At 39.9% G+C, this 18221-nt stretch overlaps 1 protein-coding gene across 3 annotated transcripts in view; it reads left to right on the top strand.

Annotated features, from left to right (window-relative positions):
* The window catches only part of LOC111221677 (multiple C2 and transmembrane domain-containing protein 2-like), a 35723-nt gene that overhangs the window by 6525 nt on the left and 10977 nt on the right, over positions 1-18221 (top strand). For 2 of the 3 annotated variants that reach the window (XM_022745174.1, XM_022745183.1), the window contains exons 3-16: positions 3950-4003; positions 5271-5388; positions 7867-8009; positions 8520-8596; positions 9981-10095; positions 10261-10293; positions 12486-12656; positions 14115-14245; positions 14678-14864; positions 16545-16638; positions 16741-16843; positions 16971-17073; positions 17264-17365; positions 17475-17549. In XM_022745174.1, coding sequence (XP_022600895.1) covers positions 3950-4003; positions 5271-5388; positions 7867-8009; positions 8520-8596; positions 9981-10095; positions 10261-10293; positions 12486-12656; positions 14115-14245; positions 14678-14864; positions 16545-16638; positions 16741-16843; positions 16971-17073; positions 17264-17365; positions 17475-17549 — 1506 coding nt within the window. The remainder of the gene's footprint in view (positions 1-3949; positions 4004-5270; positions 5389-7866; positions 8010-8519; positions 8597-9980; positions 10096-10260; positions 10294-12485; positions 12657-14114; positions 14246-14677; positions 14865-16544; positions 16639-16740; positions 16844-16970; positions 17074-17263; positions 17366-17474; positions 17550-18221) is intronic. The other variant, XM_022745191.1, reaches the window with a different exon arrangement.

Genomic DNA, 18221 nt, shown 5'->3' with positions numbered 1-18221 from the left:
GGAGGTCCTTCCAAAATCAATAGTCTCCAGCAGCACTGGGCAAACTGGCAGTGTGTGTTTAATACTGCCACGGCATGAGATTCAGTGACTCACATCATGACACTTTTGACAGTGACAAGGATGTGGAGTTGAGCATGGCTGCAAAACTGACAACACAACATACTGTATATAAAATATATCATGCTGTTTTAGGGCCATTGTAGGTTGAAAAAAGAAAAAAAAATAAGGAAAAAAAGTCAGAAAAAATAATGTAATGAGGTTGATCCAACCTTGTAAAGTGAAGTGTTGTGGTTCTTTGACCAAAAAAAGGCCACAATTCTTTTCTTGTAAATTTTTAACTTAACTCTCTTGTTTTTCTCATTTAACTATCTCAGAGAATAAGGTTTTTTTTCTCATAAATGTACAGCTTTAATCTTGAAAATTCTGAGTTTTTTCTTGGAATATTAATCCCTCCCCTCAGAATGTCCTGTCTCCCGTCTTCATGTCACCTTTTGGTATCACCTCAGCTCGCTTGGAACCTCGGTGGGGGTGATACAAAAAATAATACCAGGTCCCAGGCACTATCCACATCTCGTGCCTGATGGAAAACGAAAAAAGGCGAGTACCGTCGAGTCAAGTTGATCTGGTACCATGCAGTGGAAAAGGCCTATGTGTTTACCTAAAGCAGACACAATCCTGTTTGGTGCCCAGACTGAATGTATGACTTATCAAAGCTCATAATTCAGTAAATACCTTGTTCAATGGATTATACCATGAACAATGGAAAAGATTTGTTCTGAATCATCTCCACCTAGTATATTACATTCCATCCAGTTGCTGCCGAAGCTAATTCTTTTCTGTAAATGAAAACTGCTGGGGCTGAGCTGTCATGTGTCTTCACTGTTAGGTTCTGTGTGGCAGAGCTTCCCTTCCTTTGATGAATAAGATTCCAGAGTTGAAAGTGTAAGAGTTAAACTCTTTTCCCTTAACAGTGCATTTAGAGGGGGTGTGGCCAGAATGCAGTCAGACAGGTGAAATACATGCCAGTCACATAGGCTGTGCTCAGATGTGGTCTAATGACTTAACACCACGCCCTTGATGTTGTAACTCTGATGACATGGTATTTGTTACATTAAAATCGTCCCCACTTTTGAAACCTTTTTCACTGAATCAGTCAGTCAATCACTTATCCATTGAAATAGTTCTACATCCGCTAGATGGATGGGTTTCAGGGAAACATCTCAACAACTATTGTATGGACTGCCCTGACATTTGTACAGATATTCCTGTCTCCCTCAAAATGAATTGTAATCACTTTGGCAATCCCTTAATTTTTCATCATCAGTTCAAAATTAAATGTTTTTCAATACTTTGGGAACTAACCTTTTAACCCAAGTTAACATGAACATGAACGGGTTTCAGAATGTGAGCTAGTGCAAGGCCCACGCAAATCTTAACATTGTGACAGCATCCCATTCAAAGTCAATGGGTACAATTTTTTTAGGCCAGAAAACAAGGACAAGGGAATCTGGCATAAACCATTACCTATGAATGGGTGAAGTACACCATGGCGACCTCTCAGGAGGAGCTGTGTTTTTACAAAAGGATATCATTTACATATTCAGGTTAATCTGGCATCGGTGCCAATAATTTAGCAACGGTGGGAAACACTGGAATAGGCGGACAGCATTTTATTTTTGCCCTGGGGCCACAGAGCAGGTAAATCTGGCCATGACTCTTGAAACCTGTGCACTTGAAAGCTGTTTAAATGACATCAGCCCTGAGGGACAGTCCATGAATTTCAAAAACAAAACAGGAAAATCACCATTCTTGTCTTCATTCCTAAAACTCTGATTTTCCTAAAATACTGATTTTCTTCAATGGTTGAGGATGTCTTTGCATCCTTTAATTAAGTACAAGTACTAATACTACACTGTAAAAATAATCTATTACAAGTATTATAATGATAAAAATCTAAGAGCTAAAATAGAAGGAGTTTGGTGAGGTGAGGAACAATGGGAAGGGCTGTGGGTGGCACCAAGTCACAAAACAAACAAAACAAAATTTACATCCTACCTAATTCATCAAATCCCCACTGATTCACCACAGCAGCTGAAACAAAAAAGGTAACACACTGCCTGGCTGCACTCATCTTACCTGTCAGAATAAAAGCACACTTGGGCTCTCACCCATGACTTTTTTTTTTTAACTGATTTTTTGGCAGAGAGAGACAGGAAAGTCAGGGAGAGAGAGGGAATGACGTGACTCAAAGGGCTGCGGGTTGGACCCGAACCCTTGGCCGCTGCGCCTAGGACTAAACCCGTGTGGCACGCACTCTACCAGGTGAGCCACCGAGGCGCCCCAAAAGAAGAAGCAGCAGCTCATGGATATCAAAACAAGCTCCTGTGTGGAGACGTGGAGACTTCCAGAAGGACAATCAGTTCCAAGCATCATATTTGGTTTCCTCCAGCCATTACGTTTAGACTTGAGTTCAAACAGTTCAATCTTGGTTTCATCAGATCAGAGAATCTTGTTCCTCGCAGTCTGAGACTCCTGTAGGTGCTTTTTTGCAAACATTCACTGAGGAGAGGCCACTGCCAATAAACCCAGATCAGTGGAGTGCTGCAGTGATGGTTGTCCTTCTGGAAGCTTGTCCTATCTTGACACATGATGTCTGGAGCTCAGCCAGAGTGACCATCGGGTTCTTGGTCACCTCTCTTACCAAAGCCCTTCACCCTTGATTACTCAGTTTGGCTGCACGGCCAGTTCTACGTCAAGTCCTGGTTGAATTATGGAGGCCACTGTGCTCTTGGGAACCTTCAGCGCAGCAGAAATGTTTTTGTAGCGCTTCCCCAGATCTGTGCCTCGACTCAATCCTGTATCTGAGCTCTGCAGCAGTTCCTTCCATCTCATGTTTTCATTTTTGCTCTGATATGCACTGTCAGCTGTGAGACAGGTGATTGTCTTTCCAAATTATGTCCAGTCAACTGAATTTACCACAGGTAGACTCCAACCAAGGTGTAGATAGATATCAGAGATGATCAAGAGAAACAGGAGGAACATGAGCTAAATTTCAAGTGTCATAGCAAACGGTCGGGATACATATTTCAATGTGATATTCCAGTTTTTCTAAAATCTGTTTTTTGTTTTTTTTTTTTATAGGGGTATTGAGTGTAGATTAATGGGGTGGAAATTAGATATTTTTATTTTAGCATAAGACTGCAATATAACTAAATGTGAAAAAATTGAAGGTTGCTGAACACTTCCTGTATACACTGTATTACTCAGTACTCATGGGCTTCGTTTTGATATAAACTACACACCTGGAAAGGTTCATGACTGTATCTTGCACAGTTGTGACACTATCACAGAGACGAAATCTGTACACAGACAGACAGACAGACAGAAATATAAACACCTGCCAGTGTCCTCAAAACCACCTCTGGCAGTTCCTGCTACAGTAGGTGTCATGATCACGTGGCAGCTGTTAATAATGCACTTTAGCTACTTTTACATTCCACGACTGTTTTTCTCTAAATAGTATGATGTCCTGGATAATGCTGGAAATGTCGATGAAGATAAATAACAGAATAATACTGGACCTTTTTTTAAATTATGGATCAAAAACAACAACAATTTGCCTAAGCAAAAAGCTCAGTCCCTCCTGGTTTAAAGTCAAGGGTCAAAATTATAGTTAGTCTAAAGTGAACAACAGGGCAGAAAGGGAGCAGAAAAGCAAATTACCTTTTTTCATTACTATGTTCTTTGGTTTAACGCTGTTCAGTCCCCAGGATACAGGAATTTTTAATAAATGCTCAGAGGATTTGTCCCAGTGGCTGTAATGCCACAGAGAGATCAGCTCTTGAACCTCTAGCAGTCAGCAGACTGAAATGTTCCTCTTTCAACATGTGGGAGTTTTTTATATGATATATGATTGATTTTTGACATGTATTTATCTTTGTCTCCACAGTATGAAAATCATGATTTCAACGGTCATGTGTTAAAGGACGAGGACTCCCACAATGTAAGTGCTGTTGTCCAGTATTTGTAAGATGATTTTGTGAACTGATATAATTTTAATCATTTTTATGGTTTCTACTGAGGATTTGTCTCAGATAACAGCGTTCTGAAAAGGTGAGTGTAGGTTAATGTAGCTGTTTAATTCCTGAGCTACATGTCAGTGGTTAAAAGGACTCTGCAGTAGACTGTCTCTGACAAGAGCCTGTGATAGTGTTTTTTGTTATGTATCATGCAGACAGCAGGACTGTGCTTTGGTTGACACACACTCATGCCAAAGTTTAATTCCAGATTATCTTGCTGTGTTCAGGACACGATGGGACAGTAGGCTGTGTGTGGTTCAGTATTCAGTGTGTGTCACTGTGGCTTTTGTGGCCGGTTAGGGTTGGGATGCTGAGCTGGGTGACTCCAGGCAACCGGGTTTTATTCACTGAAAGATGCTCGGTTTGGTGGACAGGCTTAATAGCGATTAAATAATCCATTGCATAGACAGGAAACACAGCATACAACCACAGAAAGCCCTCCATAGAGTGATCTTTTTAATTGTGTCAAAAAACATTAGTAAAATGGTCAAAAAGCACATATTTGGTGTAACAGATGTTATGCAACAAGTGAATTGAAGCATGTGAATAACATGTGATGTTGAAATGAATTAGTGAAAGTTAAACAAACCAGCAGAACCATGAGAGCATATCACAACTTTGTGGTTAAAGCCCATAACTGCTAATATTTACAGGATGGGCTTGTGTCAATGTGGACAGCACAACTAATTCATTATTATTATTAAAGGAAGAGAAATAAAGAACACACACAGAAGTGTCCCTGTGTGCTTAAAACTTTAATAACAGAATTTTGTGAGTTTACAAATTCATAACAGAATATGCTGACGTAAGGAAAATATAGCAAAATATGACATGACTGAATGATGAATCTAACATCAAATGAAAGAACTTGGAAATATGAAAGAATTTCCCCATGGTTGTGTATCCATCTCAGTCCTTTACCAACTGAAATGTGTCCGTAGCACCAACTATCAAAAGCTGGCATCATGTTTCTGGCCAAATTTCTATATATTTGTAGATCAGATCATTAAAATCAATAACTCAGGAATTGTATTAAACAATACTCAGTCCCATTTATACACAATATGTGTTTATATTCAGATGCAGCTTTAGACTTGCTCAGGAAGTCAAATATAATCACATGTACTATTGCTTTGCTTCTGCTAGCACTAGTAAAACAAATAATGATAATCTATTGATGTGTGTGTCCAGAGTGAGATGGGCAACGAGACTCTGAGTGTGTCAGAGAGCATCAGGGATCATTCCAGGTCCTTCCTGCTCACCATCAACCTGAGGGAAGGACGCAACCTGGTCATCAGGGACCGCTGTGGTAAGAGTCTCATCTTAGCACTGCTGTTACTACAACTACTGTAACAGCACCAACACTATCACTAAGGCTGTCACTATCAACAGTAGCACTATATTAGCTTTATCATGACAAGGTGACAGGTGATGCCACAGGACAACAGGGAAGTCTAAAAAAAAGGGACACAGATCATTTTACATAGGATCAATACAGTAGAATGTACAGAGCAGAACTTTCTTTGTGTAATTATGTAGTGTTTCATGCAGAAGGTAGCAGTTTCAGAGTCATGCGGTACAATAGAACAACTTAATGCAGGTAGATGCTAAGATGGTAAAATACCTGGAACACATTCTGAGTCTGAGCTTGAGCAAACAACGTTAAATCAACAGGATCTTCAGCCTCCGTGAGGTAAATTATTCCTGATTGGTCAGAACAAGGAAACTGGGCGGTTGCACAAACAAATAACACTTCAGCATGTTAGGAAACACAACAGCAAAGAAGAAGAGAAGTGACATAGTGGGATTATGTTTATTTTCATACATCACTTCAGTAAAAGAATCTGTAAATACTTCACCATTTTAACTTCCTCGCTAACTGTACTTGTGCATATGACCTCTGCCTGGAGGTTTCACGAGATCTAAACCTAATAAGGTAAAGCTTCATAATTGGCATTTTTTCCCAGCAGATATAGTTTTTACTGTGAAGTGTGTTTTGACACTGGCCTTATGATCTTATTCCTGTTACTTCTGACACATGGTTTGACAGTTTATCACCTACGTCATCATGCATCACATTCTTAAAGTGAATAGCTGTCCCAGTGAGTAAGTGCTATTGCTCTTACTCATGTATTCTGTCAATTGTCTTCTCCTGTTGCAGTTGTTGGTTGAATTTGTTGTGCTTTTTCCCACTTGTAACTTTTCCCTGTCACTGCCGATAACTGACGCTGTATCAACTCTCATCTATAGATAAGTTTTCTCAACTTAAGAAACTTGAACCCAGAGGAGTTTGAAACTTCCGAAAACATCACTGTGTCCTCTGCTGGTGTGTGTATTTTTTGCTTGCATCAGCCTCAGTTTGTGTGTTTAGCCTTGGCTTGTTCATGACGGCCCGGAATGTCTGTGTGATTACACACTGTGTTATTGACTCCAGGGACACGAAAAACAGCCGTGTGTCAGGTTGGCTGTGAAGCTCTTATAACAGCTGGGGCAGGATTCCACAAATCATATTACAACCTGTCTGAGCCCCACCCAGCATTCACTACACCAGGCCTTTCACTCTGGGCATGCACTTCAATTACATTTTCTCCTGCCTGTGTGGGTTCACATTTGCACAACCAGGCTCTGGGTAAAGATACTGAGAATGGAGGGGGAGGATCAAAAAGATTTGGTTTCACCACAGTATTGTTAAAACTATATGGCCTTTTAAAAGCAGTGCAGGAACAGCCTTTTGTTTTTCTCTTTGATCAGGTTATATACACTGAATGCACAGCATATGCCTGCAGCTGCCGATGGTTTGTTGTGTAATGGGGTTATAATGCAATGCTTATATTGTAACATCAAAACTGATGTAAAACTGCCCAGAACCAGGCACAATTTTACAGGACATGGATGCAGAGTAGTGAAAGCTTACCATCCAGTGATCCTGTGTTTGGGTGCCTGCTGCCCTCATCTGGTCAACAGAACAGCTGAAAGTCTCAGACTTTACTTCCTTTACCCTGAGGTGAAAATGATTCATCACAGGAGCAACAGATGTGAGACATAAAAATATAAAACATTTATAAAGCTGAATAAATAAATAATAAAAAACTAAATCTGTGTTCTTAATTCTGGTATACTCACATTTACCTGTTGCCCCTTCTGCATATGGCAGTCATAAGATCTTAATAAACAAATGTAACATCACAAAAAAAGCTCAAATGTGATTGGCTATTGATTCAGGAAGTTGTGGTCACTTTGGTTGGGGAGAGAACAAAACCCACATCCTCCGTGAAGACATGAGATGACACTACAAGCACTCTGGTCCTCCCATTTACTGGAAACTGCTACATTTCCCTAGAAGTTAAGAAACGAGAGAAAGGGCTCTTTAGCAACTTAGTTTGGAAATTAGAAGCAGAGTGATTTCATTGGTGTTTATAACAGTCAGTCACGATGACAAGTCAACCCTGCTTTTCAAAGATGGCAAATAACAGCTCAGGAGGAATATTTTTTGACCTATAGAATAAAACAAAACCTTTTCAAAAATGGTTGGCTATCACTTAATTTAGGTCTGACCAGTCAGTTCATCGTATAAAATCCTTTGGCATCATTTTCAGGCTAAATCAACAGCTGCAGTGTGGTCTGTTTGTTCATGTCTAATCCCCAGTTGCAGAAACTGTCTCCATCAGCATTCATTTGTCCTAGTGAGGTGCCAGCACCAGGTACTGATGTATAACAACAACAACAACAGCAACAAGTATCAGTAAATAATCTAAAGTGCATTGTGTCATGTTTGTATCATTTTCAGGTACCAGTGACCCTTACGTAAAATTCAAATTGGATGGCAAAACGTTCTACAAAAGCAAAGTGGTTTATAAAAACCTCAACCCCACATGGAACGAGACCTTCTCTCTACCTGTGAAGGATCTGAATCAGAAACTCTACATCAAGGTAACTGTCACTCCTCATGTGTTTGATTTTTCCGGTGTTCAGAGCCATTTTGCATTTTCCAGTGCTCTGGGGACTTTATGTGTTTGTCCCTCAGGTGGTGCAGCAACATAACCATGCATAAGGGAAGTTTAATTTGCACAAACAAATATGAACCGAACTGGAACTGGTGTGTATACACACATCAGGATTAGCTTAGTGGTTTTTCAGCTATGTGGTATAAGTCAGCACATGAATTAATTCATCAATTCTCTCAGCAAAAAATATCAAGTCAGCTGCAGTTTCAGCCGCTCACCCCTCAAGCTGAAGCCCTAGAGCATGTTAGGGCATGTTTCTTCTTTGCTGGATTTCATTTCAGTGACTCATTTACAATCAAAGTATGTGTTGTAGTGTTGTAAAAACCCACGTCTGGTCAGTTTCTGCCCATATAAAACAACACAGACAGTAGAGCTTTCAGCCACTCACTATTACGTTCTCACTATCAACGTTCTCTTGTTGTTTGACATGACACAGGTATACGACCGTGACCTGACGACTGATGACTTTATGGGCTCTGCCATTGTCAACCTGAGTGATCTGGACATTGACAAGTGAGTCGCTCGGTGATGGTACGGTGGTTAACTCTGAGTGAGTGTGGCATGTGCTGGAAGCAGCGTTAGTGTACACTGTGAGTGAGCTTATAAACTGATTCTGAATTTTTGTGGTCAATGCTGAATCTGTTGACAGTATATTGGCCAGTGATGTTTCTTTTCATAACATAAACATTTTTTATAATGACTCCTTAGATTTTTTTTTTTTGTGACCATGATATGCTCTGAGGGGGACACTCTGCACTTACTCTGCAGTTGAAATAAACTTGTCAGTGCTTTTTGATGGACAAACTATGTATCAGAGACACTTTTCAAATTTATGTTAAACACATGTTGTGTTGACAGTGCCTTGGGCTATAAGTGGTGGAAATTAGGATTGGGTGGGAGGAATGTTTGTCCCTCAACTATGAACAGTGAAGTTGTAGATTCACTGTCTAATCAGCATGTACTAAACCAGTGGTTCCCAACCCTTTTGCCTTGTTACCCCTTAAAATGCTACTTTGTGTACTTGCCAACCCATTGCTACAGATTGCACCATGTCTGTGCATGGTGGACATTTAAAGTGAAGATTGAAATTATTGTTTTTGGGCCTAAAGATGTAAAATCCACAAGCCGAAATGAAAGATCAGAAAACATCAGAAAAAATAGAAATAATTTTCTGCAGTAAAAATGTGTTCGTTAGGAACCACTGTAGTCAACTAAAATATCAGTCGTGCTTATTATTGATGAATGCATTGTCTACTTTTAGCATACGTTGTATTGAATGTGCTAACAAAGAGTGTTGCATAAATAGTTGGGGACAGTTAGCAGGGCCCTAATTTTAATAAAAACTAGCATACTACAATAGAATATATCACGTGCCACCTTTTCCTGTCCTTCCAAAAGTCCAGATCAATTGTTAACCAGCCCACACACTGAACACAAATGTACGGTGTAATGCAGCCACGCTGCAGTAAATTCTGTCTTTGTGAAGCTTATTTTGTGCATTTTCATTGACATGTGACGCAGACATGTTGATTCAACTCTGTGATAAATTCAGATACTTATCTGTTACAAGCTAATGCAACAACGTGACAAACTACAGCCACCTCTCTGACACTGTGTCAGCAAAACTGAACATGGTATTAGGTAACATTTACTGCTGGGCTGTTGTGTTGGATTGTATTAGACTGTAGAGGTGTACTTCAATAATAGACGGGTAACTCAGCGCATATTTAAAAAAACAAAAACAAATGTGCCTGCTTCCACAGCCCACATTAACCAAATAACCCACTTCTGCACCAGTGCAGCTGCACAGCGCCCTCTCTCTGGCCCACCCCCTCTCTAATCTAGATCTGTTTAACTTAAATTGAAGCCAAAATTTGCTTTTTTCTTTTTCCTCCAGAGTCAATGAGCTGTCTTTGCCCTTGGATGACCCAAACAGCCTGGAGCAGGACATGGGCATAGTGTTAGTCGACATGAGTCTGTCACTCAGAGGTGGAGACAGCAAAAAAGGCCAAGTATGGCATGCTCCCATTTATATTTACTACATGTTTTCTAGCATTGGGGAGAGTTGTTATGCATTATATTTATTGCATGTTTATGTTTAACTCAAAGTCTCTGTCTATGTCCTACTAACGGAAGTGTTTTTGTTTTGCACCTAACATGTATGCTCCTGTCGACAGCGGTGGCCCCAAAAACGAAAACGAAGTATTAGGGTAAGAAAAGATGGAGGGAAAACACTGGACAGACTAACTAACATTTAGTTTAGTCACATGTCTACATGTTTCTGCCAAATGTAAAAGAGAGACTCCACTGCATCAAGAATAAAAAGCTATGGTGAAAGACAAATATAGAGCTTCCACTATCATGCTCAGGGTTTGGCATCTGATACAGCTCAGACTTGTCGAATGATACCACAAGATACACAGCAGCTCATCTTGTGTCTCATAGTTGACCAACATTTTATTCAGACAGTTTCTGTTGCTGTTTATTTTGGTAGTTACTGTACTTCAGTTGAAGAATTGAACTGAATAGTTTTTGTCTCTTTGCACAAGAGGGCAGCAGATCACCACATAGACAACACTCTGGTTTCTGTGGTAAATTAAATCTGACAAATGTAGATGTCTTTATTAATTCTAGGTTAAACATCAGGACTCTAACTGTCAGTGATAACTTTAACTTTACACCTGCCTAGTACTGAGTAAAACCACATTTTGCCTCTGAAACAGCATAAAGTTTTTCTGTGCTGACTCAGTACACAGCTCATTTTGTTTTAACTTTAGAGTCACCCTTCTACACACTACTGCAGAACTCAGCTACAGTATTTGTGAACTTGTGACCTTCCTGTTAAGTCTGGTCTATATTTTCTTATCGTGAACAAATCCTGTGAAAAGACCCATATGAACAACGAATTAATCCAGTTAACAACTATTGTCTGTGCATCAAAAGCTTGACTGTGAACATAGTCACCGTAGTTAATTTCAAATCTATCCCACATCCACCATCCTGCTGCCACAAATACTAAATTATTGAATCTTTTAAAGACACTCTGTATCTATTGCTAAAAGTGTTGTTAGTGGGATATCAGTAAAAGAAAGATCATATTGTACGAGGAGCGTAAGTACACAAAGTCAGCAAACATCAGCAAAATCAGTTGCATCAGCCACCATAAGCTACTGGTCATACCAGAGCAAGTAGGGCTGTAGTATTATATTGAGTGTATTGAATTTAGCGAGAGTGTATGAGTTCAACTATTTATTTATAAGAAGAAGAAGAAGAATGTATTATTTATCTTCAAAGGTTATATAGTGTGGCTTTTAAAAATTATATTTGTGAATGGTTTTTAAAGATTTAAGACTTGAGGTGCGGAGCCACAGACACAGACAGGGTGGGGACACTGAGAAGGACTGAGTGAGGGACTAATGCATTGTTGGTTGTGGGATTTTAATAATAGAAATCAATATATTTATATGGAATATTGACGGCCTTATCCTTTAGATGAGTCCGAACATTATGTTCTGACTTCACTGAGGAGACGGTTTCTCCCACAGAGCAGCTGCATGCTCATCACACCATCCTCTGTAGTGCAGGAATCTATCAGTCTGAGGATGGCAGTTCGCTCTCAGATGCTGCAACCACCACATCAGACATCTTTGCTCATTCCTATTCAAACAACTGTTGACCATGTCAGTTTACAGATTCAGCTGCAGCCAGGTGTATCTGTATTTGGATACCATTTGCTTTAGTAAACAGGTGTACCTAATAAAATGTTCACTATGTGCATGTATCCCCTGCAACTACAGATACTTACTGTACTCTGCCAAGCCCATTCAGAGCTGCATGTTAAGTGAAACATCATTTTCTGCTTATGCATGAGGCAGAACAGAGTCAGACAAGACAGCAGTGTCAGCTTGATCCGTGTTAATTAAATCTGGGTTAAATTTATCTCCCTACAGCGCTGTGTCTACATTTACGCTCAGCTAATTATCTTAGAATACGACTCGACTTCCTACTATACAGTATATATAAGAGAAGATGCTGCTCTACGCTGTAGCAAGCTTTACCTAATCTCTCAGTGAAATGAAGGATCAGTTAATTTTCACAGGAGAAAAGAGATCATGCGGCCTCATTCAGCTTTGCATCGATAAGTGGCCATCTTGGTGGGATGCTGATTGTGATGTTCAGAGCACAGATCTGAAGCATGTATGCATCTAATTTAAGCCTTATAATAGTGTATGTGGTGGTGTTTCGGTTTCCTCCCCTTCTGTCTCTGCGTCATGCATGTGTGCAGTGTTGAATAGTGAAAATATAACTGGGCGGAATGTGAAAGGAATTAGATTAATTTTTTCTGTTCATGATGGGAATTGTTTTGTTTTTTTTTCTCCTTCTTTCTTCTCCTCTGCTGCAGTCGGGAGCGTCCCCTCAGAGCTTTCGTCTGTCAGAAACACTGAGGAAGAGTCAGCTGTGGACTTCTGTTGTGTCAGTGACTCTGGTTGAGGGTCACGAGCTGCCGCTGGACACTCAGGGGGGTCAGCTCTTTGTCTGCTTCAGATTGGGAGAGCAGAGATACAAAAGCAAGGTACTGGAGGACTAATTCTTTTCATCTCCCGCAGCCCCCCTCCCCTCCTCTCAAATTGTCCTTGTTATTCCTAAGCCCTCTCATCATTTCCCTCTCGTACCCCTTTCTTTGTCTCACACTACCTTTCCTCTCCTCCATCCCCTTTCGCCCCCAGTTCTGAAAACTTCACTACTTCAGCCCCTCTTCCATGAACCCCTGTTTTCCTTCCCTATTATTTTCTTATCAAATGCCATTTCCTTTTCCTGTTCCCTCCAAATAATATTGTTTGCTCAAACTTTCTCCAATATTGACTGTGATTTATTTTGTTAGTACTCACAGCCATACATTACATATAATTATTAGTTATTGGGGAATTCATGGTTATATTTGTATGTCCAACTCACTCTGGGTAATTGAAAGCCTCACCTACAGTAGACACATGAAAAAGAAAAAAAAAGTACAGTAAAAAGGTAAAAGAAAAAAAATCATAAAAATCAAAACAAAAAAGGTACACAAGAAAGGTAACAATAATAACTATATTATTAATAATATGATTATAATGATTCTGATGATGATGATGATTGTGTTTACAGTTGATGCCATTACACCTATGACTTGATAGTAGAGGCATCCAGATGTGGACAGTGTTTCTCTGATGCTGAACACATTTACTTGCTTGTGTAAAATGCCTCACAAGACACTGTTAATGTATTTGTTTATGTTATGTGCACAGTGAGATTGTTGTCATTCATTGGAATTTGGATTACACAGTAGATTTGTACACTTATTTTGCATTATTGTTTTTGTTTTCTCTTCAGCTGATGCCAGAGTGTTTAGTGATTATGTCAACAGTCAATCTGTTTCAAAAGTGCAAATGTGAAGCCCCCGTGACCTTTATAATCTTTCTGTGAACACTCATTATGTAAACGGGACGTCCTGGGAAAAGAAACGCAATAAGAGCCAAGGAGATATATAAAATATGTTTTTAATGTGTATGACATACACATGTGTGTGACATAAAAGGCCCAAGCGCTCACCGCTGCTCATCCAGGCAGCTGCATGATGTCTAGCAGTGATGCTCACTTTCTTTTGCTGCAGGCTCTGTGGCAACTGTCATTGATGATTATCCTGCTGCTCATTTATCTTGCAACATCATGCATTACACATCCAAGCTGCATGCTAATGAGCAGCATTGCTCCTTTTCTTTCTTTGTATTTAGGTTCAAAGTAACAGTAATTATTTATTTTTACTTTGATGTGCAGTGGAAACAACAAAACATTCACATAGTCTTTTGAAAAAGCTGGACATACTGCTACTAGCTTATTTTTTAAATATTAGTTGTGAAGGCTTATCTTGACTACTACAAAATTAAGAAAAGGAGATAAGTGTGGCTATGTTGAATGGCTGCTGTTATTATTCAATTTACATGTACATGAATGTGAAAGTAGTTTTTGATTTTTCGTGTTCTTTCTGATTCAGAATCACTGCAAAATGGCCAACCCTCAGTGGAGAGAGAGGTTCACCTTTAATCAGTTCATGGACAGTCCGGAAATCCTGGAGGTGGAGCTCTGGTCTAAAGAAGGACGACGGAGCGAGGAATGTTTGGGAACGTGAGTCTCTTCAGCTCTTTGAGCCTGCGTGCTTGTTTGTACAGTATGTACGTAACAAACAGTGTATGGAGTCTGACAGATGTCTGTTGGACCAGTATGAAAGCGAATGATGCGACTCATCATGCCTGAACCTTGCGACAACAACTGTGGATGTGTTTATTAATATAAACTGAAGTAAGATTTTGTAAATGAATGGCCTGTTTCCCACCTCTGTATAGGCTGATGTAGTTAGATAATTAAGAAGAGATCCGTAGCATTTTCAGAACAGTTACTATAATTAACACAATATCTTGTGTGTACTTGGTTGTGTGCACACAGCCAAGTAAACAAAATAAATGTGCATTTATGCTTGTGTAGGCCTATGTACTGAATGCTGTCTTTCTATGTTCCTGTGTGCATGACTGAAATTGTGCTGTGCGTTTGTGTGTACAGGTGGGAAGTGGACCTATCCAAGGTCCCTTTCAATGAAAAGCAGCTGTTCACACACACACTGGAATATGGGAGAGGACGCTTAGTTTTCCTCCTCACACTGAACACATGCAGCGGCGTCTCCATCTCTGACCTGTGTGCTGCACCTCTCGACGAATCTCACGAACGACAGAACCAGCTGGACAACTACGTCAGTGTCTCTGTGCTGTGTGTCTTCTGTCTGTAATTGCTGCATCACTTTGCTCCCTACATTACCCAGTACAAGTGTCAGTACACCTGACACCCCTGTCTTTGATTGACGTCAGCCCCATGATACTCAGTCAAATCCAGATCCATCCTTTTTTCTCTGTACACTGTATCAACACAAGGCAACAACAGAACACCCATGTGTCTGTTACTTTGAAATGCAGCATAGCTTCATAAAGCACTAATAGTCAGTTAAATGCTCAGGTAATCAGAGCTCAGGAGAATCTGGAGTCAGTCCACATTTTCTGGGTCAAGTCAAGTAAAAGGCCATTACAGTTTCTTCAGAGAAATTCATGTGTGATTGTCTCAGTGTGATGAGAGCACTTTCTGTGTTCTGTGTTGAAGGGCCAAGAGATGGCAGTATCTGTCTAGCCAAGTGCTGAGAGCCTGTAATTTTTCTGCTCTGTCAGTGTTGAGCTACAGAAATTTTTTTGGACATTGTGTTTTGAACTTCATCCAGGCGGTTGTGTAGTGAGTTCAGAATATTAAAACCTGTAGGTTTTACAGTAAGTGTTAGAGCTGGGCGTCAAGGGAAGAGAGATGCCCCAAGACATTGTACACAATGAAAACAAGATTGAAAGATCTCCTCTGGTAAATTATAATGTAATGTTAAATTTGAAGTTGAAAAAAACATGACTGTGGCAGAGAGACCGTACCAGAGCACCAGGCTCCCAGATGCCTTAAACAATCTTATCAAAAGCTGCATTTATCGTACCATGTTTTTTATGTCGTAGTCCATTAAATAAAAATCATAAATACTTTACATTGCATTGCTAATAACCATTTCCCAAATATACTATATATTTTAGCTGTTATATCCTGTTACACCTTTCTTGCAGCCACTGGTTTCAGTTCATACCAGACAAGTTTGACAATGAACTTGCTTTAACTTGAAACTGTCAAAAGTTAGACTTAAGTGTATCAGTGCAATTACAAGCTCTGCCTGTTCTGAGAACATGACGTGTTTGTGTATTTAAGTTCTTGTGAAAAACACTGAAAAGAAACCTTTCTATTGCAAAATGAACTACTTCACGTGAATCCCTTCATGCCCTCAGCAAGTATCTGGTCTGAGTACTATCACGCAAAATACTGTAGCTTGCAAAAGCACTGCAATTTAGTGGCGGTCGCTTCAAACATAGATGCACAACTTTCCACAAATATGTATTTAAACAATCTTTCAACATTTATTGTAACATATTTCTATTGTCAAAAGCTGAACTTTGTTAGGAAAAATCTGCATATGTCTGCATATATATAGACTCGGAGGCTCACCTGGTAGAGCGCATACCACATAGGCTTAGTCCTAGCCGCAGCGGCCATGGGTTCGAGCCCAACCTGTGGCCCTTTGCTGCATGTCATCCCCCCTCTCTCTCTCCCTGAATTTCCTGTCTCTCTCACTGTACTGTCTGAATTAAGGCAAAAATATAACTTTAAAAACATTTGGACATAGAACATGTACATGCACTTGAATGAATAGAAAATCTGGCACATATTTCCCATGATAGTCTCTCGCTATGTGCATGTTGTTCCAGATCCAGATTTTTAAAAATAACTCTGCTCTGAATTTTTCTGATTTAAATGTTTCCAAAACCTCATGCTTCTTGTTTGCTCACTGTCTCCACAGGGTTTAAAAAGCTCCCTGAAAAACCTCCGTGATGTTGGTTTCCTTCAAGTTAAAGTCATCAAAGCTGCAGATCTGCTGGCTGCTGATTTAAACGGTACGTCTCACATTTGGATTTAACTTCTTTCTTTATTCTGTTGTTACAGTAAAATGGATGGAGGGAGCCCATTGTTGAAGTGTTGTGTGTTGTGTCCTGTAGGTAAGAGTGACCCTTTCTGTGTGCTGGAACTGGGGAACGACAGACTTCAGACCCACACCATCTATAAGAGCCTCTACCCAGAGTGGAATAAAGTCTTCACATTGTCAGTTCGACTTTGTCTCTGCAACCACATTTTATCATTAATCCCACATGATGCATGCAGTCTGAACCACATGTGTGCTTCATGTTGCATCTGCTGTGTTACCTGACCTCCTTGTTTGTCTCCACAGCCCTGTCAAAGACATTCATGATGTTCTGGTGGTGACTATCTTTGATGAGGATGGAGACAAGGCGCCAGACTTCCTGGGAAAAGTTGCCATTCCCCTGCTCTCGGTAAACACTACCTCACTAAGAGTCCGTCATGCAGACAATAGACTAATCTATTTACACTCTGCGTCTAAATTAAAGTGAAGAGGGCGATAACACTCCAGTGGGTTGAAGACTTGCTAAAATGTAATCCGGCATGACTGATAGTCGGGCTCATGGCTGAGTTCAACACCTGATGCCCTTTCTGTTCCTGCAGATCCGCAGGGGACAACAGATCGCCTTCCCACTGAAGAAAGAGGACTTAGGTGGACTGTCGAAGGGGAGCATCACTCTGGAGCTGGAGGTTATTTTTAACCCTGTGAGTAAAAGTTCAGCCTGCAATGAGGACATGAGGCCTTGATGGATATGAAGTATGGGCCTGATTCTGTCTGTTTCTCATTGCTTCTTTACTTTTTTTTTTTTATCAGGTCAGAGCAAGTCTAAGAACCTTCCAACCCAGAGAGAGAAGATTCATGGAGGATAATCCGAAATTTTCCAAAAAGGTTTGTCACAGTTCTCCTAATTTTAATGTTTAATACAGGGATGACGAAATTAGTTTGCATGCAGTCAAAATAAAACAAAAAAAACTTACATACACACATTTAATATTTGTTGTTTATTTAGTCTGCTTATCCAGAGCAGCATACAGTTAGGTGAATGGTAAATGTCTCTCAGCTTCTTTAGAGCCTAGATTAGATCAGACTGACAGAAAATTAAGGGATTTTCAAGGAAAAACATTCTCTGGTTTTTCTTCATCATATGTGATGGTAAACAGAAAATCTTTGGCTTTTTTGACTGTTGTTTGGACAAAACAAGAATTCACAGCAGATCTTATGATACTGTGGTGGTGAAAAATAATTCTTCACATTTTTTTAACCTTTTCATAAACCAAACAAGTAATTGATGAAGAAGATGATAACAGCTAATTCCAGCCCTAAACTCCATAAGATTAAACTTGGAGGGAACCAACTGTAAGGAGGGTAGGGGTCAGAGGTCACTGCACTCAACAATATTCGTGTAATGCTTGAATAATTAATAAGTAATTTTTTTGAAGAGCTTAGAGACAGAGGGAGAGGTAGATGAAAAGTTGTAGAAGTGATATTTTTATCAGTTATCTCTAACATAAACCTTTTCTCCTTGATTTTGTCTTCAAAAAAAAAAAAAAAACACCATCC

The sequence above is a fragment of the Seriola dumerili genome, unplaced genomic scaffold (genome assembly GCF_002260705.1).
Source record: "Seriola dumerili isolate Sdu_G_001 unplaced genomic scaffold, Sdu_1.0 BDQW01000003.1, whole genome shotgun sequence".
Taxonomy (NCBI): Eukaryota; Metazoa; Chordata; class Actinopteri; order Carangiformes; family Carangidae; genus Seriola; species Seriola dumerili.
Note: the sequence above shows the minus strand (reverse complement) of the source record. Positions and strands in the feature narration are given on the sequence as shown.